Source organism: Emydura macquarii, unplaced genomic scaffold (genome assembly GCF_026122565.2).
Source record: "Emydura macquarii macquarii isolate MOO-44397 ecotype Brisbane River unplaced genomic scaffold, CSIRO-AGI_Emac_v2 contig_1451, whole genome shotgun sequence".
Taxonomy (NCBI): domain Eukaryota; kingdom Metazoa; phylum Chordata; order Testudines; family Chelidae; genus Emydura; species Emydura macquarii.
The window spans coordinates 24,903,343-24,927,785 of record NW_027131588.1 but is presented as its reverse complement, the minus strand read 5'-3'; the positions used below and the strand labels follow the sequence as shown (position 1 = coordinate 24,927,785).

At 40.0% G+C, this 24,443-nt stretch overlaps 1 protein-coding gene across 3 annotated transcripts in view; it reads right to left on the bottom strand.

The window, feature by feature from the left end:
- Positions 1–14,868: 14,868 nt before the first annotated feature.
- Positions 14,869–24,443, bottom strand: part of PIGG (phosphatidylinositol glycan anchor biosynthesis class G (EMM blood group)) — a 90,074-nt gene continuing 80,499 nt past the window's right edge. Inside the window, exon 13 of one of the 3 annotated variants that reach the window (XM_067553406.1) lies at positions 14,869–17,259. In XM_067553406.1, coding sequence (XP_067409507.1) covers positions 17,034–17,259 — 226 coding nt within the window. In that variant the 3' untranslated portion in view covers positions 14,869–17,033. Of the gene's footprint in view, positions 17,260–21,539; positions 22,445–23,698; positions 23,842–24,443 lie in introns of those variants that run through there. The other 2 variants (XM_067553408.1, XM_067553409.1) reach the window with 2 other exon arrangements.

Below are 24,443 nucleotides of genomic sequence, written 5' to 3'. Positions count from 1 at the left end.
ATAAGAGCACATTAAAAGAACAGTAAGCTTGCAAGGTTAAGCACTCAAAAATTAAGTGCCAGAATTAAATTTGCCCATACAACTCTGTGAAACCCTTAACATATAAATCAGGCTGTCCCTCTCCCTAGCCTCTCCGGATTTGAGTCAGGCATCTTCCTCCATGAACACGGGTAAAGGGGCACTGATAGCGCAGTTCTGGTGTCTTGGGTCAGTGCAAGCCCTAGCAATCAGGAGAAGTAATTGCCCCAGCAGTCCTGGGATGGAGCATTCTCAATTATTCTGTTGGGAGGGCACGTGCAGAGTTTGGTCACCCCATAGGAGCCATGAGTCACTGGAGCATGCCCACTGTGGGTGAAATAGTCAGAGAAAAATGCTATCAACCTCTAACAAACCTCTGCTAAGCATGTAGAAATCCCAGTTTGTCTAAGGCTTAGAACTTGTCTGAATTCGGGCAGATTTTCATGATGTCAGCAAAAGGCACATGCCTGACACCAGGGCAACCCTGTGTCAAATTTTAAGTTGCTGCTCTTAAGTATGGGGGCACTAGAACATCTCAACAAAAATGGTAATTTTTAAATTATTATTCAACATGGGCTGCTTTTGAGTCATTTTCACTTAGTCCCTTTTATAGCTAGTTTGGGCCTATCTAGCTTTCATTAATTCAATGAGAGCTGGACTGGATCCTAAATCAGTTGTTTTTTCCTGTTTCTGTGGGTGTTTTACATAGCAACAGGATTGCAAAAATGTGTTAAAAAGGGAATGTGTGAATATAAAACCACAGAAATTGGCAAAGGGACTCATGGGCAGTAGTATTACCTGAAACCTCTGTTAAACTCTTAGAACTTACTAGATTTCAGTTCGATATTAGTCATCTGAACTAAAGCCAATGTATGAAAATAGAGGATTGAGTGTATGATTGATAAAAAGTTGTGTGCACCCATAAAAATATAGGTAGCATTTATCAGCGTAAAGCTGCCTTGTATGCAGCTAGGTCGTGGAAGGAATTTATAACAGGTGAGAGGAAAGGCAAGAGAGCGTGGAACGTGTGCAGTGAAATTACTTTGGAGCAAGAAGTGCTAGCAAATATATATAGTAAACTAGAAAAATGAAAAAATTCTCTAATCTTCCAGTTACAGTAATAACCAGTTACAGTAATTATGTTAGTTCTATTGATAGTAGGTACATTTTCAAAGAGGGTGATTTTTTTCATTGCTATTCCCGTAAGACAATTTCCTCCTCCTCCCCACCCCAAATTTAGCCAAACAGTATCTTCAAAAAGGTTCATTTCCCTGCCAAGGTCAGGCCTTTTGAATTATCCAGTGAAAAAAATGTTTAAAGAAGAGTTTGTTTGTTTTTTTTCATTCACAAACATCTGAAATAATTTTGTTCAAAATTTACCTTAGGGGAGAAAACAAGTATAGAAAATTACAGCCTAGAAGATGAAAGTTTAATAAAAAACTCATGAGAGAGAAAACAGGGAAACAGTACTGAAACACTTATGAAAGTGGTGTGATTTCTATGCACACGCACACACTGGATTCACAGTTCTTCCCATTAGTCTAGCTCTTCCATTGCTCTCTGCTGTGGCAATGATCAATGCACCATGTTTTTTCATTTTAAGCATGCACTTTACATGGGAGGTAAACTTCCCTTGATAGTTACTATGATGGAATCCTGTGAACCACTGTCTAGCCAGCTAACCTAACCAGAGCATACTGATCAGTGTGAAGTACTAACTATTTCAGATCTTGCCATGCAAACAGGGTTAGTCTTCAGCGTGACTGTTCATAAGAAAGCACATAATGATAAGACAGTGTGAGGGGTCCCTGAAGAGCAGAAAGTAAACACTGAGTCACAAGAGTAGCAATTGGCAGTTTGCTTAGAAGCAAGAAAGCCTGAATTAGCAACACAGCATTAGTAGTGCTCTTACATTGATCTCCTTCCCTGAACCCCCACCATCCTGCTGCTTTTTCTCTGCCCAAACCATCCTCCCAGTCATATCCTTCACCCATGTCATCTCAATGCTCTTCCCCAGACTAGAGCTGGGCACTTAACTTGCAAATAGGTTTCCTGTGCTTAATCTGTGAACAGTCTTCAACCTTATCCTGATTTGGTCATTAGTCAATGCCTGTTTCTGCAAGCAAGCAATACGCTGAAGTGCATCTATGTGCTTTGAGCATTGCTTCCAGCATTAACTGCTCTTGATTTGCTATTTGCACTGTGAGCTTAGTCACACATTTATGTCCCCTGGCTGGACTCAAACCCAAAGTGCTTCCAACAAGACATGCAGATTCCTGCTGCTCTGCTCTACACTGCCCCTTATGTTTACAATACTGTTCTTCTTATCTAGGGTGACCAGACAGCAAGTGTGAATAATTGGGACACGCAGTAGGGGGGTAATAAGTGCCTATGTAAGACAAAGCCCCGAATATCGGGACTGTCCCTATAAAATTCGGACATCTGATCACCCTATTCTAATCCCTCTTGGGAACTCACTTGTTTCTGCAAAGGTTCTTGCTCATGTCCCTAACATCCATCAGGGATGACCTTCCAATATGTTGCAGCTGGATTCAGTCTGAATAACTGAGGCCCCAAGCCTGTGAACGCATGCAAGGAGATCCTTCAGTGGGGTTTCTCCATAGGTCTACGGGCTTTCAGACTGCGGCCTTTGATTTTGAGATCCTTGGGACAAGGAACCTGTCTTCCTCTTTTGTATGTTCAACACTATTTAGAACAATTGTGCTCTAATGCTACTATTCAACATTAACAAGCCCACGTAAATGCCATGCTCATTTATATTATCAGATATATAAGTAAATTGCTGCAGCCTTTAGTGCAAGGGCTTACAGAAGTTTTAAGCAACACAGTATCCGACAAGAGAAAGATTTCAAGGAAAGAGTTAGGAAGAGTGCTTGAGGTCTCTGCTCCCACTGAAGTCACTGGTAAAACTCTGTTGGACCACACTGGGAGTAAAACTGAGCCAACACTCAGTGCTTTAGAACATTCCATTCTAAATATACACAAATCTTTTGGTTTTGTATTTTATTTGAATGGTGTGTTTAAGAATAAATTAACGTGTTTCAAGAAAATGAACTGAACCAATGAAACTGCATTTTAATTTAAACATTCAGCAATATGTAAAACATTAACAGAGAAGCCAAGGTTCCTTTATACTCAACAAAAGCATTTTTCAGTCACATACAGAAATGAATTATATAACGCTTTGCATCAAACAAATAGGAACACTACATGATCTCTTGGCTTTTGTTTCAGATATCTACATTTGCTGCACTCCATACAAATGAGCACATTTACTGGAAATTGTGTGATTTCACATTGCTAATCTAGAATTTTATCATTAAAATTGTACCCTTTAAACAACTTGTTTACATGATGCATATTCTCAAGCCATACTAACTCATGCTGTTACCACATCAGCTCTTCCAAACACTCCAGCATCAAGGAGGGTTAGTACTTATGTGGAAGGCTTCTGAGTATTTCCAGAAGAAATGCTGGCAATTCAGTAGTTGGCATTACTCCTCCTGTATCTGTACTGATCCCATATCTCTGCAAGATATTGAAATGGCACTCTGCTGACTAGAGACAAGACCCTCTCTAGTCATTAAAGATCCCTTGCACAGATGGTATCTATGGAAGATCTTTGACTTCCTTGACCATGAGATGCTGGTTGCAGGAAGGAGGACTCCAGGGAAGGGATGGGGTTCATGTGACCAAGAATGGGAAGAGCATCTTTGGACACAAACTTAGCAAACTAGGTTCAGAGGGGCAGGTAATGAAAGCCTCTAGGTAGGTATAAAAGAAGATGACATTAACAGAGGGCTGTTGTGTGTGGGTGGGGGGGTGGGGGGGAAGGGGTGGCGGGAATAGAAAATTACATTAGGTCACAGGCGAAACAAGAAGGAAAGCAGTGAGGGAATCTGCTTAGCAGAAATGCCTATACACAAATGTAAGGAGTACGGGGAATAAACAGGAAGAATTGGAAGTATTAATACTTAGATAAAATATGACTTAATTGGAATCACAGACTTGGTGAGATAAATCTCATGACTGGCATACACGGATATAGCTTGTTCAGGAAGGACAAGCAGGGAAAAAAGGGAGGTGGTGGTGTGTTATAAATCAAAAATGTATAAGCTTGTTCTGAGGTGCAGAAGGAGGTGAGAGGCAAATAAATTGAGTGTCTCTGGGTGAAGTTAAAAGGCGGGGGGAATCCAGGGAAAAGGATATGGATGACGCATTTCTAGAATAAATAGCAGAAATATCCAAAACACAAGACCTGGTAGTAATGGGGGATTTTAACTACCCAGGTATCTGTTTGAAAAGTAATACAGCAAAACACACAATTTCCAAAAAGTTCTTGGAATGTATTGGGGACAACTTCTTGCTTCAGAATGTGGAGGAAGTAACTAGTCAGAAAGCCATTTTAAAACTTGATTCTGACTAACAAGGATTAATTGTTTGCAATTTGGGTGAAAGTAATCATGAAACGATAGCATCATGATTTTAAGAATGGCCACACTGGGCCAGACTAATGGTTCATCTAGCGCAGTATCCTATCTTCTGATAGTAGCCCGTTCCAGATACTTCAGAGGGAATGAACAGAACAGGACAATTTTGAGTGATCCATCCTGTCATCCAGTCCCAGCTTCTGGCAGTTAGAGGTTTAGGTATACCCAGAGCATGGGGTTGCATCCCTGATCAGCTTAGCTAATAGCCATTGATGGACCTAGCCTCCATGAACTGATCTAATACTTTTGAATCCAGTTACAGAAAAGGGAGGAGTGAGAGCAGCAGAATGACATTGGATTTTTTTAAAAAAGCAGTCTCTAACAAACTCAGAGAACTGGTAGGTAAGATCGCATGGAAAGAAAATCCAAGGGAAAAAAAGAGTTCAAGAGAGCTGGTAGTTTTCTTAGAGACAATATTAAAGCCAGAACAACAAAGTATCCCGGTTCAAAGGAAGGGTAGAAAGAATAGTAAGAGGCCAGGAGCTCTTTAGTAATCTGAAAATCAAAGAAGAATTCTACAAAAAAATGGAAACACAAATTGCCAAGGATGAGTACAGAAGAATAGCACAAGCCTGTAGGCACAAAATCAGACAGGTTAAGGCACAAAAAGAGTTACACCTAGCAAGGGACATACAAGGCAATAAGAAGAGGTTCTTTAAATATATTAGGAGCAAGAGAGAGAATAAAGTGTAAGTCCTCTACTTAGTGGGGAAGGAGTACTAATATCTGATGACATCAGGAAGTTGGAGATGTTTTATGCCTATTTTGCTTCAGTCTTCACTAAAAAAGTTAATTGTGACAAGATATCCAACATCTAAAATAAACAAGGGCAAAGGACAAAGCATAAACCACAATGGGGAAAGAACAGTTTAAAGAATATTTAAATAACTTAAGATGTATTCAGTTCGGCAGGGTCTGATGATATTCATCCTGGGGTACTTAAGGAACTAGCTGAAAATCTCTGAATCACTAGCAATTATCTTCAAGAACTCATGTAGAATGGGTGAGGTCCCTGAAGACTGGGAAAGGGCAAACAGTATCTTTCTTTAAAAAGGGGACCAAAGAGGATCCAGGTTCAACAGAACATCAATACCTGGAAAGATACTGGAATAAATTATTAAACTGTAAATTGAATAGCACCTCCTACAGGATAATATGGTAATATGTAATAGCCAACATGGATTTGTCAAGAACAAATCATGTAAAACCAACCCAATTTCCTTCTTGGCAGGGTTACTGGCCTAATTAATGGGGGAATCTATAGATGTGGATATATCTTGGTTTTAGTAAGGATTTTGACAGTCCCACATGACATTCTCACAAGCAAATTAGGGAAATGTGGTCTAGCGGGAATTACTATAAAGGTGGGTGACAACTGGTAGAAAGATCATACTCCGAGTAATCATCAATGCTTTGCTTTCAAACTGAGGGCATATCTAGTGGAGTGCTACAGGGGTCAGTCCTCAGTCTAGTATAAGTCAAGCTGGGAGGGTTGCAAGCACTTTGGAGGACAGGATTAGAATTCAAAAATAACCTTGACAAATTAGGAAATTAGTTTAAAAATCAATGAGATTAAATAAAGACAAGTGCCAAGTACTATTCTTAGGAATGAAAAATCAAATACACAACTACAGTATGGGGAATAACTGGCTAGGTGGTAATACTGCCACAAAGGATCTGGAGATTAGAGTGCATCACAAATTGAATGAGAGTCAACAATGTGATGCAATTGCAAAAAAGGCTAATATTCTGGGGGTACTAAAATGATTAACTCCTCTGTTAACAGGAGTGTTGTATGTAAGATATGGAATGTAATTGTCCCACTCTATTCAGCACTGGTGAGGCCTCAGTTGCAATACTCTGTTCAGCTTTGGGCACCACACTTTAGGAAAGATGTAGACAACTGGAAAGTCCAGAGGATAGCAACAAAAATGATAAAAGGTTTTAAAAAACAGACCTTTGAGGGAAAGGTTAAAGAAACTGTTTAGTCTTCAAAGGAAGACTGAGGGAGGCCCAAATAGTGTTCAAATATGTTAAAGGCTGTTATAAAGAGGAAGCTGATTGATTGTTCTCCATGACCAGTGAAGGTAATACAAGAAGTAATCATCTTAATCTTCAGCAAAGCAGATTTTGGTTAGATATTAGGAAAAATTCTAACTATAAAGATAGTTAATAAATTCTGGAATAGATTTCCAAGGGAGGTTGTGGAATCCCCATCACTGGAGATTTGTAAGAACAGGTTATACAAACACCTGTCAGGGATGGTCTAGGTTTACTTGGTCCAGCCTCAGTGCACGACCAGGAATAGACAACCTCTTGAGGTCCCTTCCAGTCTGCATTTCTATGATTAACCTTGGCTCCCTATCTGAATTCCAACTCTGGTACTGTAATTATTCTGCTACCTTCCCCTTGTGGTTTCAATCTGACACAGTATGCTTCACTGGTGCCAGTCCTAAACAACCATGTAGTATTGCTGTATGCTGTGAAGCAGAGAAAGGTGAAGTAGCCTCTCACAATGGTACTTTGAGACCCACAGCAATACAACTAAAACTCATCTCCCACAACAAAAGATGTTAAGGTTGCAGACACGGTCAGTGGTTTGAATGTGAGAGCTTGACAATGAAAAAACCAGAAAAAGTAGGTTAACATTTCATCTCTCAAACATGGCACTTGAATAGCTTCTCTGTCCTTTCTGTGTCTCTTCGCTACATGTAGGGCATTGAAAATGTGCACCACACAATACTGGTTTTGTAATTTGCTTCAGACATACACATCTCCGATTGCTCAACATCAAAAAAGTTTGCAGGGCTGGGCCCTATCTCAGGAAAGTACATGGCCTACTATAGGTAGCAGTAACATGTAGGTACTCCTTGAATAGGTACTTCAAGAAAAGTTAATAAAATGAATCAGATGAAAACATTAATCCACATGAATAAGCCTGCCAGATCTCAGCATTCACTTCAAAGCTAATTCTTGTTGTTGTCGGTTTCACTGAGTCTATCTTGAAGAAAATCAACTTGGAAGTCACTGATTTTGGTTTACCTGTGTCTGACCAGGGCATCCAGTATAGGTAATGTATCTTTCTGACTAGAGCATCACAAAATGGCTCCATTTTGTTCAGATTTTACCTACATGCAGCAATGGGAAAGGAGCTCTCTTCCTTTGGTCCTGTCCACTAGGGAACCCGGATGAAAACCTTTATGAACAGCAGCCACTTTCTCCCTATTGTTATTATTTTCTTGTTTTGCTCTGTCCTTGTTTTTCATCTCACTTTCACCTTCTTTAATTTGCTTTTCCCATCTTGCTTCTCTGACAGTTCTCTATATGCACAACTCGGGACACCCTTCTGAGGGGCAGTGAGGCTTCTCATAGCACTTTCCTTAGCTCTCCATCTGCCCAAACTAGACTCTCAGAACCTCCTGGCTTAAACATTCCAGCCCTTAAGCACTCCATCCTGGTAAAGGGACATCACTTGAAACATTCTTCTTGCTGGCTGAATAGCAGGATAGAGGACCGTATTGCTTCATTTACGGTACAGCTCTGTTATCGCATGTAACTTACCTGCGTGTGTTTTGTAAGCCAAAATTACGTATCCATTTACCATTGCTCATTATCAGGCAAGACACATGTAGTCACCTCAAATACTTTCCTATAAAGTGCACTGTACTGCACTCTCCCTACTGGTATGTTCGGATTTACTTGCACCTATGGGTCTGCTATGTGATAGGTTCCAAGCTAGTGGGAAATTTAAGATTTGGCTTTTTTGGCTGCAGTCTAACGGGTATTGGTAGGAACTGGACTGGGAAACAGTGGAAGAGATTTTTTTTTACACTTCCAAAAGAAGATGGAAATAAACTAGCTAATGTAAGAATGTCATCATTAGACGCACAAGCAGAAGTCTGGTTACAATCAAAGCTCTTGCTGTGAAGTCCTCAATACTCTTGTCCAGTATTTGATTTAATGAGGACAAACAGCAGGAGGACAATAAAAACCCCCTATAAAGGCTGCCTGATTGCACAACACATGGATGACATTTAGTAACTGGAGACAATTCTACCAGCAGCATGAAGTTACATAAGATGTTTTAATTTATAACAGTTTGCCTACTTCAGTGAATTCATGGTATTGGTTTAATTACTAACACGCCTATACCAAGAGCTCTGGTCACCTGAACATAGTCCTGGCCACCCAGCAACAGAGCCCAATAAAGGGCTCCCCAGGCACACAGCGACATGGGCCCCATAAGGTTCCAAACCTTGCACCATGGCCCCCAATTGCTACTTGAAGTAGCAATATCCCAGGTGCCCCCGTCCTTCCCCGAGAGGCAAGGGCAGATAAATGGGGCCCTGTTCCCCCACCTCCTCCCCCAACAGGATTGGCAGTTGGGTCACCCATTGCTCAGGAGCAGCCTTGGAGAAGCAGGGAGGGCCAGTTATGTAGCTCAGCAGCCAAGATCAGGGAGCAGAAGCGCTGGGCTCTTCCCTTCCTGACTCACAAAGAACTTCGCTGGGTGGGATTGGCAAAGCCCGCACAGCAGTGGCTTTTGGACTTAGCACCCCATGGAGATGCATGCGGCTGTTCACACATCTCCAGTCTCTTATTCCAGGTTCTCTGCAGACTTGGTCACACATTACCGTGTTGATTACACTTCAGTTACATTTTCTAGCTTTACTTCAAAAGCATATGAGGCAGGAACTTTGTTTTTAAAGCAGGCTGAGTTTCTCTCTCATTTCCACGAGCCAGGACCCTAGGCACAAGCCTACTGTGTCCACGCCTTCATCCAGCCTGGCCCAACAACATTAACAAGTTATGACTAAATTGAGCTCACTAGCAGCATTAAACTAATGATAACAAATCAGGTCTGCCAATCCAGTAAGTTTAAGCAACACACACAGATGCCTTCCCACCCTATTACTACATCTGGGAACAGGCCCTCAACCTTCCTTAAACACCCTAGCAAATAAATGGCTTTTGCAGCATGCCTAGAAGGTTATCACATTTGGTCTGCTTCAGATCACAGAGGGGACCCAAGTCTCTCACAGAGAATGCCCTGCCAGCATCTTCTCTTCTCCCCCTTGAGCACTCCCAGGGACCTCATGATGGCCAGGAAAATGGTCTCAGGTTGGCAGTCCCAGGCCATTTAGAGTTTTTTAGGGCAAACTCCTCCTGAAATTCCACCTGGAGACCAATAAGGAGCCAGCACAGATCCTGAAGCATGGGTTCTCAGAGACATGCTCCGCTTTCTGTATCAGTTTTTGTCTCCAGAAATGGCTTTCAGGTGTAGCCCAAGGTAGAGCACATTACAACAGTCCAACTTTGAGGTGATAAAGGAGTGGACAACGGTGGCAAGGCTGCATCTAAATGGAAAGGTCACAACCTCATGGCCAACTGCAGATGATAAAAAAGCTGACACCTCGTTATGCCCACACCGGAGAGCTTTTCAGGAAGAGAAGCTATTGCACACAGCTACCCACTGATCTCTAAAAGGAAAGAATAAAGCCACACAAAAGTAGTCAGGCTGTACAGGCAAGTCAACGATACTTCATTAACAATATTAAAGGGACCCAACAGATCTTATACCAATATTAATGCTGGATCTGGGAGAAGATGGACCAACAGAGACTCCCTGCTGAAGCTAGGTCTTATATTCACAGTGACAAGGATTAAGGACATCAGAAGCATCTAGAAACAGTGAATTGTCTTATTACAACTTTCTCTACAATTACACCCATTCCTTCTCTAATAAAGGGCAGGCTGCCTACTGATAACGAAGATTTAGTGAGATTTGTGCTCAAGAAGGCATTGCTTGATGCTCACACTCTCCACCAGCTAAGGCCTCATCACCTCCCCACTTGCTTTCAGCAGCTGGGAGAGGATGTAGATCCAAAGCACATGCTGTGGGATGAAGTTCTCACACCTGCAGTACCTCAGGGAGCATCACTGGCTGAAATTCAAGCAGAATAGTTAAGGCCTTTCTCCCTTCAAGATCTTGTTCTGCCACCACAGAAGCAGACAATTCACAGACAATTAATCAGATTTACCGTGTCTGTAAAATATGACATTTCCTTACGAAGGAAAGGACTCTGTCCAACTACTGAAGGGAGAGAATCCAGATTGACCAGACACACTATAACCTAAAACATCTTCTGTCCAAGATTTTGTGCACATTATGAGGGAAAAAGATTCTTTGTTTTTGCTTCCAGCATAACCACAACATGAATTAAAATAAACTTCCATGCCTCAACCAATCAGCCTCAGCATGTGATTTCCATCCTCCAACGCGCTAAGCATCTTCCTCTTGCTCCAGAGATCACGTATCATCTGAAACCCAGGGTGACCTGTGGCAACAAAGCCTCTGAAGAGGGCACCTGGGGGTCACCTTATTAATGGTGGAAGACCAGAGAGTCTCTGAAGTCCTACCAAACCATCGAAGGAATGGCCTGTTAGTGGAACCTTTTTGGTTCCATTAGTCTTTGAGGGTGGACCATCAAACAGAGGTCCTTCACCCTGACAGAAAAACAGGCCCCAACCCCAACGTGCAGTATGTAGTGGTCAGTTTTTAGACCCAATTGCCTAATTTCCAATCCAAATCCAAAAACCAGTTCCAAAGGATGGCCAGCTCTATGAACTGAGCCACTACTTACCTAGACAGGCCCATGGTCGTCATGTCACAATGATCAGGATTTCCTGAGCTATTTCAGCAAATTAATCCTTTATAAGCAAACTGAAATCACGGAGAACAATCAATTTCCAGGGCCACAGTAGTAAGGACTTTTGCCAGTGGAGCAAGCATGACAGTAAAATAATACCCATCTTAATCCAATTTTAGGAGTCATACTAGATAGACACCGTCAGATCCAATTTTGGGGGACACCTTCTGTACTTCAGGGTGGGTAAAATCAGCACAGCCACATCCCCTCTTTAATGATTCCGCCCCCTTGGTTTCCGAAGTAAAGATACTTGACAGGTTACAACTGGGCCAACACCAACAACCAGGTTTTGGTAATACACATTCAGGGGTCTCAGTAAGTCACAGATGTACACCACTGACTGGAGATTTGTCATGAACCAACATCGTGGTCCTTTTCTCCTGGCAACTCAATCTGCTGCAAAACAGTAGGTTAAATTAGTGGAACTGAGACTGACGCTCTCATTCCCCTCCCACATTTCTCATTTGCAGCTTTGTCTTCCTCTCCCAACTGCCACAGAGATCAAGGAACCCAAGCCCATGCAGTCGTAGCCCCCTGCCCCTAGCCTTTCTATTCCTTGCACACAGCAGCATTATTCCACCATATTGCCCACTTGAAAGGCTATTGAATGGCTACAGCTGAAAACAACCCCTGGGGCTAGCTGGCAAAAGCCATCATTAACACAACCCCTTTTAAATACTCACCCACAAAGTACTCTGACACAATCATACGTCTGACACCTTAGGTACATTCTTCACCATCCCTTAACAAATCAAGAACCCCTGTAATGGGATGCCTGAGTGATGGTTCTCAGAGTACCCAGGATTCATCTCACCTTATCTCCCTGCTGCCAGTGAGAGGGAGACCTGCATATGTGCTTGACTGCGTATCACCACCAGCCTGTTAACCATCCAAGTGCTCTCCTCTGGGCAGTGCCAGTCCTTACTTTGTCTTGCAGGTTAACAAGAGGGACACCCCAACCCGAGGCCCTTTGAAGCATTCCCCTGTAATGTCCAGCCCCTTCCTTATCCACTGAACACTCACAAACACTAGGTCTGCTGTCCCCAGCGTGGCTGATTCAACTCAGGATCAGCTCCTTGTACAATACCACAGCACAGATATATTTATAGTGAAAACAACCACAAGTTTATCATCAAACATTCAAGATTCAAGAGGTAGTGAGCAAACATAATGGAAACAAACAGGTTACATATAAAAAATTATAGCACAATTTTTAGAGGCCAAATTTAACAGGCTAACCGCCTGTCTAAAGAAGTTTATCTGACCCCAAATTTCCTTTGCAGCATTTCAGCCAAGGTTGGTTGTAATCCCATTTCCATGAATGTGCTCACACTGCCCGATTACTTCCTGTGCGCATGATAAAGGGGTGTCTTTCTTGCTTTCTCCGTATAGTCCCCAAAATTGCTTGCACCTTGAGTCAGCATAATCCACCCTACCTTATTCTCCGGTGTGCAGCCTCCCTGTTAACTTCACATCCCCCAGTTGACTTCATATGTAAATAAGACTTCCATTGTGCTGGCTCACAATACTTAACTTTCATGTTGACAGAGACAGGTGAATAAACCTCTTTTGTCTGGCAGAAAACCTGTTTGTCAGTCTTGATACAGACTTCAGGAACACATTTTCCATGCACAAACTTAATTCCTTACACAGTATCTGTACATACATTTCACAAGAATATTGATGACCAGTGTGACACTGGCTTTCATTTAAGACCTCACATGACATTTTTTGGTGAACCAGAATGTACATACTAGGATCAGGATATTGTAAAGCCTTTGCCAGGTGGCACTGAGGGATTCTTAGGGTCACACCCCATTTTACAAAACTGTCACTTTGTGATAACCCATTTTCAATAGTAGCATGTAGAGATTAGGGCTTCTGTTTCAATTTCTAATGCCATTTCAACGTCAATCAATGGGCCAGACGCCACATGTTACTTAGTAGAACTCACCACTGAAACTAAAGGGGAATTCTGTTTTAAAAACCTGAAAACCTGACGTGTCTTTGAGTGTATATGCAACTTCAATGAAAGGGAGGACATTGCACAAAACAGTTTTTAATATTTATTTATCAAGTATCAACAACTGTCAAACTAAAAAAGGGTATTGACCTTACACGCCACATCTCCAGTGGGAGCCGAGAAAAACTTGACAAAAATCAGTTATTTGCTTATACTATTGCAAGAAAAAAATGTTGTGACCAGAACACTATTAGATGCACTGAAGTAGATACAACTAACTCTGCATAATAATCATGCCTTGCTCTACTGATAATCTGACAGTTGCACTCCAAACCTCTCAGTGAATATTGTATGTTTGAACAGAAACAAATCTCATGAAGTTTAAGGTGCCAGTTCAAAAGTATCTCATACCATTTTTCAAGCTGCTTTTCCTTAAAAAGAACATTACATTAGCTTGTTGAACTGCCTCTATTCTTGTTCAGACCCTTCCGAATGTCAAGTGCAGCAAGAAGTGGTGGAGATGGAAAACATTCATTATGAAGTAGATTTGAGATAGGAAAAGCATACATTGTATAGATAAAGAAATATGTATCCTGAGTCTGCTCACTCATTTCTCTCCTATTGAATGAACCTACTTCTGGAGCCCAGTTTTTCCTGACGAGCTAGAAGCCATAATACCAGAACTCCAAGAAAAGAAGGTTACCACCATTTACCTACTTTCTGAATCCATTTGCAGTACTTCTTCCCCTTGCTTAAACTCCAGCATGCTCAACCTTTGGGTATAACTCCTATTTCACCACACCAATTTCATGTTGGTGGAACTCAGTTACAACAATTACAGCACCAACAATATTTCATTTTAAAAACTTAGTGAGAGTGAGAACCGCAGCTTAAAAATGGAAGCCACCAGGTTTTCTTACCATACAGACAAAAATGAAGAGTTCGTGCCTGTGGATGGGTGATCAAAATGCCTCCTCTTACAACCCTGGCCTGACAAGCCCAAACACAACAGATCCCTACTGCAGTATGTAGAGGCCATCTATCTTCCCCAGTTTGATCTGCACACCCTCCTATTTTGTGGGGAAGTAATGCAACTGTGGGAGGTAGTGCTGGTCAAATAAAAGTTGGTATTTGACAACTGCTGTTGACAATCAGACCCTTCCAAACTGAGCATACCATATTACAGCTGTGTCCTCCCTCACCTTGCATCACACAAGGCCAAAGGAAGACTCCCCAACATATAGGAGGATAAACTGCTTAGATGAGTATCTTAAAGCCAGAGGAGACCACTATGTTCATTCAGTCTGACCCTGCAGAACCATTCATACAATTTCAACCAATAATTCCTTGAGTGGAATGGATTACATTGATTTGCTGCCCCCGCAGAGGCAGCTTCCCCTCTTGTACTCTTCCCATATCTTGGTGTGTTAGCATCTCTTCCCTCCACCCATCAGGATCTAGCCTCCTATAATTGCATTCTATACAACAATTAGGAAGTATTGCTCAGGAATTTACCAAGTAAGTATAGAAACTGGCAATAATCCCTATGCTGTTGCCAAGCAACAAATAACCAGAAAATTATTTGACCTGAGTATAAAGAGAATTCTCATTGAGCTATGTGTGTATGAGACATTTTAGCAAATACAAAATATTTCAATATTCAACACTTAGTTAAAGTATTTTATTTAAGGACAAAATTTCATTTTCTAAATACTCTAACATAGGTCACAACTGATGATATTCAAGAGCCATTAGTCTCTTATGTAGCTTACTTCAGCCGAACACCAGTTATATGAAAGCCAACATTTTGAGATTGCCCATTCAGAGAATTCACATTAGAGTGATTAAATCGGTCTGTTGGCTCCTTTTGGTAACAGAGATGCCATGTACCAGAATAGAAGTGGCCTCTTTCTGAAACTTACTGTGTCTGCAAGTTGAGATGAAGGTTATAAGCAATCCTAACAAATGGGCCATCAGCCTCAGGACTGACTTAGAGGTCTCAAAAGCATTTATTTTCAAACTGATGCAGTACAAAGGCACAGCTAAAGTGTATCATCTGTTAAACCCCTCAGTACACCTCTAATACATTTAACTGTGATACAGATTGTGCTTTATGTTACTACACAGGCCAGAGTAAGAGTTAAAAACATATGGAAAGAATATTTAAATTTAGTATAGTTAACGTCTGATTTTTCTTGATAGTAGCTTGGAAAATGGCAAGATGTGCATTCACTGTGCCATAGTCCCAGAGGCTACATTGTGAGGTTTTACGCTAACAGACAAGTGCATCCAGACCATAAGTCGGGAATCTGACATAACACACCTTAATGCTTGAAACTGAGTTTATTAGCCTTTCCATTACCCAAAGCTCCAATGTTTCTGTAATGTGTGAAAATCAAACATGTTAAAATGCATCAATTACCAATCTAAATGAATAATTATGCGTGCTTAATAATAAGCAATGCATTCTAGAACTGAGCATTCAGATTCTGTAAGAGATTCATTACTTTGTCAACTTGTAATGCTTCTTATTCATTGTGTGAAGCTCAGGAGAAAGGAATGCAGAAGTCTCACACTTAATCATGGCTCATCTATGGGAAGGAATACTGCATTTATAGAAAAAAATGTGCACACTAAAAACTGCTAGAAAAACTCACACTCAATTACCGTACATAATCCACCCACTATTTTGATGAAAAGGTTTAAACACATACTGGGGAAACGTAAAAATCAGTGAAAGAACATAAGATCCTGTAAATTTTCACCAAGAAATCTTGCATTAACTTGAGATGACTTAATTTAAAAGGGAAGGAAATAGGGTCATTACACATTATGGTGACGACAAAATTAATACCATAAAATTACAGCATGTAGGATACATATTTCTTATTTTATAAAAGCCATACACTATCTACACAAATCTGCAGTTTTAATTAATTCATGTTTATAGAATTACATATGTATTCATAGAATTGAAAATATTAAATGTCATAGTGATCTGTCAGGTTTCAACCATCAAAATATCTGCCAATGTCATTTTGGCATTACATATTACTTTTACCTAGTAACCTTCTCATTAACAACCTCAAATATACATAAACAAGTAAGGTTTGACCATTATTTGTTCCATGATACAGAAAACAATATATTCTTCAATTTACAAACAAACACCTTATTATAATGAATAAAATCCACGAGGTTACTTCAAAATAATGTTATTCCAGTTTGAAATGGCTTTTGGGACTGGTTTAATGAATTACCTTTAACTTTTTATTGGCTTGCTAAAAGTAGCTATATAAGATTGTACACAAAAAACAGCAGTTTTAGAAAAAACTGGAGAAATCTAACCTTAATGAGTGCAGTTTTCATCTATTTGAATGAAGACACTGAAGCACTTCCTCTTTTAAGGCCTGATGCATCTCCCATTGATCAGAATGGGAGCTGGATCAAGCCCTTAACATTGAAGGCAAATGAGGTGCAAGTCTACAAGCAACAATGACAAAACCTGAATAAGACTTAATTACCCAAGGAAGTTCTTAATAGTCGAAGTCTCATTAAATAAGACAAGAACGATTGCATTTGGTGAAGATGATAAAGATCTGGGTTCTGAAATAATTGATATAGAATAAGGGAGCTGTAACTAATGATGAAAAGGCATGTTTATTCTGATTAAATATTTTGAAACAAACCCATTTAAATAAAACAAACCTTTTATAACACGTTTGCCAATAAACAAAAGATAATTGTATTTCACAGGATCATTTAAAACCATTATTTTCCTTATACCCAACTGGTACTGCGATGACAGACTTTGGTACAATCCGTTCACTTTCAGTCTTGGATTTTCTGAGCCTGGTTCTGATCCATGGCTGTAAAGATCATACAAACAGCAGCAGTGATGAACACACGCATCCCCTCATAAAGAAGTTTAGGTGAGAACACGCTCCATATGAACAAGTGGTAGCGTAGACCTGTTACCAAAATGATGTAGACTGTGATTGGAATAGAACATATCAGTGCATAGCAGAAACAGCCATGACCCATTGCTGCTGAATTCCTGTTTAAAAAAAAAGGAGAAAAATAGAAAAGTTAATTTTCATATATTATAGATTCTTAGATTCCAAGGTCAGAGGGACCATGTGACCATCACCTGGTAGGACATCCTGTATAACAGGCCATAGAACATGCCCCACCTCCCAAATTCCTACAGCATATCCTTTAGAAAAACATCCAGTGTTGATTTAAAAATTGTCAGTGATGGAGAGTCCACCAGGGCCTTTGGTAAATTGTTCCAATGGTTAATTACCCTCACGGTCAAAAATTTAAGTCTTATTTCCAGGCTGAATTTGTCTAGCTTACTCTTCCAGTCACTGGATCATGTTATGCCTTTCTCTGCTGGATTGAAGAGCTCATTATTAAATATTTGTTACCCGGTAGATACTTATAGATTGTAATCAAGTCACCCCTTAACCTTCTCTTTGTTAATCTAAATAGATTGAGCTCCATTAGTCTAATGCTATAAGGCACATTTTCTAATCCTTTAATCATTCGTATGACTCTATTCTGAACCCTCTCCAATTTATCAACATCCTTCTTGAATTGCAAGCACCAGAACTAGAAACAGTATTCCAGCAGCAGTTGCATCAGAGCCATATACAAAAGTAAAATAACCGTTTATATACCCAAGTATCACATGAACTCTTTTGGCCACAGCATCACGTTGGAAGCTCATGTTCTGCTGATTATCCACCATGACCCCCAATTTCAGAGTCCTCCAACCTATAAGTATGGCTTACATTCTTTGTTCCTAGATATACATTTACATTTAGCATATTATAACGAATATTGTTTGCTTGTGCCCAGTTAGTCATGCAATCCAACCCACTCTGAATCAGTAACCTGTCGCCTTTATTATTTACCACTCCCACAATTAGTGTGTCATCTGCAAACTTTATCAGTGATGATTTTATGTTTTTTTCAGGTCGCTCATAAAAATGTTCATTAGCGTAGGGCCAAGATCTGATTCCTGCATGACCCCACTGGAAAAATACCTTCTTGATAAGGATTCCCTAATTACAATTACATTTTGAGATCCACCAGTTAACTACTTTTTAATCCATTTACTGTGGGCCATGTTAATATTATGTCCGTTTAGTTTTTTAATCAAAATATCATGCGGTTCAAGTCAAACACCTTACAGAAGGCTAAGTAGCAAAGTCAACACTCTTACTTTTAGCAACCAAATTTATAATCTCATCAAACAAAAAGATATCAATTAGTTTGACAGGATCTGTTTTCCATAAACCCATGTTGATTTCCATTAATGACATTACCCTCCTTTAATTCTTAGATTCCGACTCCTAGACTCTAAGGTCAAAAGGGACCATTATGAACATCTAGTCTGACTTGCACAATGCAGGCCACAGAACTTCACCCAATTGCCAAACTAGGCTGTCCCATCCTACCATCCCTTCCATAAACTTATCAAGCTCAATCTTGAAACCAGCTAGGTTTCTTGCCCCCACTGCTCCCCTTGGAAGGCTGTTCCAGATCTTCACTCCTCTGATGGTTAGAAACCTTCATCTAATTTCAAGTCTAAACTTCCTGATGGCTAGTTTATATCCATTTGTTCTTGTGTCCACATTGGTGCTTAACTTAAATTCTTGATTAATCTAGTCTCATATTCTTGCCTAGGATAGATGCCAGGCTGACAGGCCTATAATTACCCAGAGCATCCCAGTTACCCTTTTCAAAAACTGGCAGAACATTAGCTTTCTTTCAGTCTTCTGGAACTTCCACAGTGCTCCAAGACTTATTGAAAATCAACATTAGTGGTCCAGTGAATGCCTCAGCCAGCTTTTTTAAAACTCTGAGTGCTAGTTATCTGGACTTGCTGCTTTAAAATGTTTAACCTTAGTAGCTTGTTTAATATCCTTCAGAGATATTAGTGGAATGGAAAGAGTGTTATCACTATACAATAAGATTACATCATCTATTTTTCCCCAAATGCAGAATTGAAATATTTATTGAACACTTCTGCCTTTTCTGCACTATTGTTGATAATTCTACCATTTCCATCTAATAAGGGACCAATACCATTGTCAGGATTCTTTTTGTTCTAATAACGAATGAACACCTGTTATGTGGATCCCTTGACTTTTCATATCTTCATCTCACATTGTTTTATTATAAAGGCACCTTTTGCATGATCTTTATTTTGAAGACTAATGTCATATTTATTACTCAACAACAACGTAACTAAAAAAGTTTTTCCCTAAAGCTTTATATATATGCTTGTCTTGTTCTATACAGCATCTCAAGAATCTGAGCCCCTTGTCGCTGCAGCAGCTAACCAATAAATAATATTGAGAATAAGAATAAAGGTGCCTGAGAGTCATCTGTGTACGTAGATAGATATCCAGATGTCTACTTACAATACTTTTTCTATGTAAAGACTCCATAAAACAGTTATGTTGCTGACTGTACAAAATGTATGTTTTTTGCACTGTTCACCTTCTGATGCGCAGGCCTCATCTTTCTGCAGAACCCTTCTATATGAAGTGGTGACAACAATTTTCCCAGTACTCACTTTCCCATCTTCGCTGGATGGTACAGAACAGAAAAAGGATTACTTATCTCTTAGTGAGCGCTCCCTAACATTAGTAAAGGGTAAATTGGGCAGTGCACAAAACTTGGCACTCTCAAAATGAAATATCACCAGGAAGTGATACTATATTAAAGCAATGTAAAAATTAGAGAGTATTAGAAAAGTTTACAAACGTGGTTTATATATATACGCCCTCCAGAAAAATATTGTATTTGAAAGTTTGTGTGAGCAGTCAATTAAATCCATGTAACGAAGGCTGACAGCTCAGCTTGATCCTAACCATAAATTAGTCTTCTCATCAAGTACACATCTGCTAATCCAGTGAAATATCAGAAGTCTGATGCAAGTAGTATATGGCCATTTTCCGAAATAGCTCTTAGCAGATCTCCCTCATGACGCAAACCCCAGGATATACTGCCTTCATTGATATAGCTGCAATTCTAGCCCTTTTCATTCTCTTCTGCAACTCTGAACTATAGCAACCTTTCAATCCCCATCTGAACGCTCTCACTTGCCCCTTTTTCTCTTCTCCTCTGAGCTAGCAGGATGCTGCAACACTGGAAGAGTTCAGCTGGATGTTCCTCTGATAGAGTGGTCTAACCCAGTTGTGTCGCCCATTGTGTTACAACAAGCTTTTCCCAACTCAATCTGGGTGGTCCAAATCCTGGGACCCTCACGACAGGAGTTAGACACCTGAATGAGACAATGTGGAGCTGAAAGACTCTGTAGAAGGTAAGACATGCAGACTCATTGCTTCCCCTACTCAGAGGCACTCCCTTTACAGTAGTGGTACCATGGCTATGCATATCCTCCTTGCCTTTCACATGGATCTGTCTTGGTTTAGTCCAGCAGAGATCTTTCAACCACTCCAAAGTATGGACACCTGGTCAGGTTGGTAGATGGAACAAAGCTCAGCAACAGGTGGGATAACATGCATAAGAAAGTTTGTTTCCACACAGATATTTTTATTTTGTTAGTAACCAAGAAACACATCAACAGAATCCATAGATAATCATTTGTATAGATTCAGATTCTGAGTGAACAGTGAATGACATTCCCCTGGGTTTTTATCTACATGGATCTTCACATTCTTCTGACCAGAAAATGATTTAAGATCGCTAGGTACTATGGTGTATGCTCAAAAAGTGAAGATAAAACTATATTCCCCAGTCATGATAGGAAAAAGTGAGGAAGTCCTTTTTAGGGTGTAAACAGGTCATTACGTCTTAAATAAGTTAAACGTAACAAAAAGACAAAGATAGGCTGTGTAATGTGTGCAAAACCAAAGAAACTATTGATCATGTTCTATGGCAAATATTCAAAGGAAGAAAGTTTCTTTATGAAAAATGGAATCGGCTTGGAATCAAAGATTTTTCCCTAAAGGGACTAGTAAGAATGTCAGGGAAATGTAACAGTGCAAAAAATAAATAAATAAATAAAAATTACAAAAGGGCTTGCTGCATTTCCTTAACAATACTAGGCTGAGTGAAAGGTTTTTTTAACTGAGCTAAAAATGAAGGAAGTGGCTGTTATAACCTTGTATCTTGAGGCTCCTGTATCAAAAAACAAAAAGTCAGGGCAGCTACTTTACAAAAGGATTTGTGATTAGCACAGAGGCCATGTGTGGGAGGAGCACACAGGGTCACATGCCCTCCCCCAGATTTCTGCCAGAGTTTATATGCCCTGCCCTAAACCCCGCTGCATACCACCAGAACTTTTATATTCTGCCCTCCAGCCCTTCAACAGTTACGCGTCATCTCTGGACCTGCATGCGTTGGGAGAAACTCAGCCACAGGAGCAGAAATCAGTCTGTTTTCCCCTAAAGGTGAAGCATTTTGCAGCAGGTTAGTGATATCGTTAGCATTCTGACAGGGAAGCATGGGCTATGTTAGTTACAGAATGGGAAAATTGGGAGGGAAAACTAATTTTTCATTTTAATTGTATACCTTGACTGTTATTTGACCAGCCAAATTGTTTTAGTCAAATTGTCTTAACCAGTATGGTTCACCAACTTTTTTCTTATTTAAATATGATAGGGACAGTCAATTTATATTTTGCTAGTCACAAGAAAAATACAAAACTGAGACTGGGTTATTCAATAATACACTTAATTATTACGGATTTGTTTGTTAATTAGTTAATTGATTAACTAGTTGAGTGATTCCACAGTCCAGCAGAGAAGGAGAAAGTCTGTGGGATCCAAATGGAAATTTCCACAAGTAAGAGGAGAGAAGATATTATTGCTGTGCTTTTGACTCAGCAAACTGTACAGAGTTGAGGAACAAAGACTGAGATTCAGGTGAACTAAACCTAAAGCTTTTGGAACCTCGAGTTAGTTACTTGTTTCTGTGGGGATTCACTTATTTAGATTTAATGTGGGGTTTTTATATTTATGTATACATGTGAAGATAATATACTGGGATTATCAAGTAGCTTTGTTATTTAGTAGAAATTAAGTTTTTATTGTTGCTTTATCATTATAAAACTGTATAAAGTTGGTACATAAATATTAAGTTAATTCTTGTTCTTTTTGGACTTGATTGAGGGGAGGTTGATCCTCTGCAATCCTTGCCGACAATCCTCAGTGACTGAATTCTGCGTCTCCATTTGCTTTTCTACGAGTTGTGTTGAAGCACTACAAGAGGGGCAATAAAGTAAACTCTAGCCCATCCAAATGTCATTCCTAAAACAACCCATTCCATACAAATGGTGGCTTTCTGGTCTGCTAATGGCTTCAAGAACAATTACTTATTAAAGCATGAAGACTACTCCATAGTAGATGTATTGGGTTTGGAGACATTCAAGGAAAATCAAAGTCAGACTCAGTTGGCTTAACTGATGAAATCTCAATCTTTTAGGTAGTTGGGTTAAAGTTTGAGTAATAAAAAAAACAAACAAAAAAAAAAAAACCACTTTCCATTTCAGCGTTTAATACTGATACTCTTCAGCATACTCTTCAGTAGTGCTGCTCCAGCATTTGATCACTCAGAGGCTCTACCACAGGACCACCTCCTTCATTCAGTAAATGAGATTTACTTTCATCCCAGTTCTGCATGCCACTTCAAACTTTTAATTTGACAAATGAGTTCAACCAGGTGAAGGATCCACAAGACAGCTGTTCCACCGTCCTATATACTGCACATTTTGGTAGGGGCTGTAAAGCATCAGCCAGTTGTGTTCAGTAAGAGCCTGACAGCCAGACAGTGCCCTTCAAAAATGAGCATATGCAGAACTAAGGCAAGTTATAGGCCCCATCTAAAGTTCTGATTCATGGCTGTCTTTCTAACACACTGCCTCTGCAATAATCACTTCCTTTGTTGGTGAGGTAAGGGATAAGGTACAAAGAGGTAGAAATGGATTAACATACTGTGGATACAAGCTCCAGAAACATCCCTGTGGATATTTATTCATGCTTTAGCGTGGTGCAGGAGGTTGCATCCGTTTTTACTCTTTAAATGTTCAGCTCATTTCACAGATTAACTTCTGACACTATTGAGAACTCAAAATGCACTAAGTGTAGAAATACAAATCACAATTTGGTTACTTAGATGTATGCTGAAGAGAAGCTTTTGATTTTTCTGGATCTGGTTATCAGACTCTTGTGCAGCAAATTGCTGCATGAATGATGCAATTACTGCAAATTCCCTGTTCTGACTCCGAACACTAAATATAGTCCAACTCAGGCAGGGGCTTTAATGAGCAATCTTTCTTCTAAATTAATATTTAATGAGAGGGAGGCAAAACCAGGAACTCCCACACTATTTATGGATTTTCTGCTTGCTTTGCTCTCACAAATCCTAACAGTTAAGCATTAAAGAGTGAAAGATTTGGTAAAGAATATTATCTCTTCTACTTCCATTGAAAATAGGTTATATAGTTTGGAGGTGAACTTGAAAAATAAAAACATTGTATTAGCAAAAAATGTGAAAGGAAAGCCACTTTATTCTTTAAAATAAAAGCCACCTGGCACTAGACATGTTTCCAAAAGGAACTGTAACAATTCAGGTGATCTTCAGTGTGATTCTGCCTGCCCTATAGGACAACAAAAGCGTGACAAGGTTACGGTGATCAATAGATGGCTCAGGCAGTGGTGCTGTAAGCAGGGCTTTGGGATGTATGGACAGAGAACTGTTCTCTTGGGATGGACTTCACCTGAGCAGGGAGGGAAATGGACTTCTGGGATGGAGGTTGGCACAACTGATTAAGAGAGATTTAAACTAGGAATTGAGGGAGATGGTTGGGAGATGCCCGGGTAATCTCCATGCCTGATTTTAACATTAACATTGAGAGGGAGGAAAATGACGTAAGAAAGGACACAGCAGAGGGTAGGAGAATGGACATTAAGAGGAAGGGTAGTATAGATACCAATCTAATAGGAAATACTGGCAGTAGAATGACTATGCCAAATCGGGTAAGGAATGTGAACAAAACCAAAACAGCAAAAATTAAGATGTTTGTACACCAATGTGAGGAGCCTGGGTAACAAAATGGAGGAACTTGAGCTACTGGTGGAGGAAGTGTGAGGGATTTTCAAAAATGTTGCGAGGGAGAATCGGCCCCAGATCTCACTACATCCATTGCCTGTTGTACTGTGATATCAATATATATATTACTCATTTCCAGGAACATTCTAG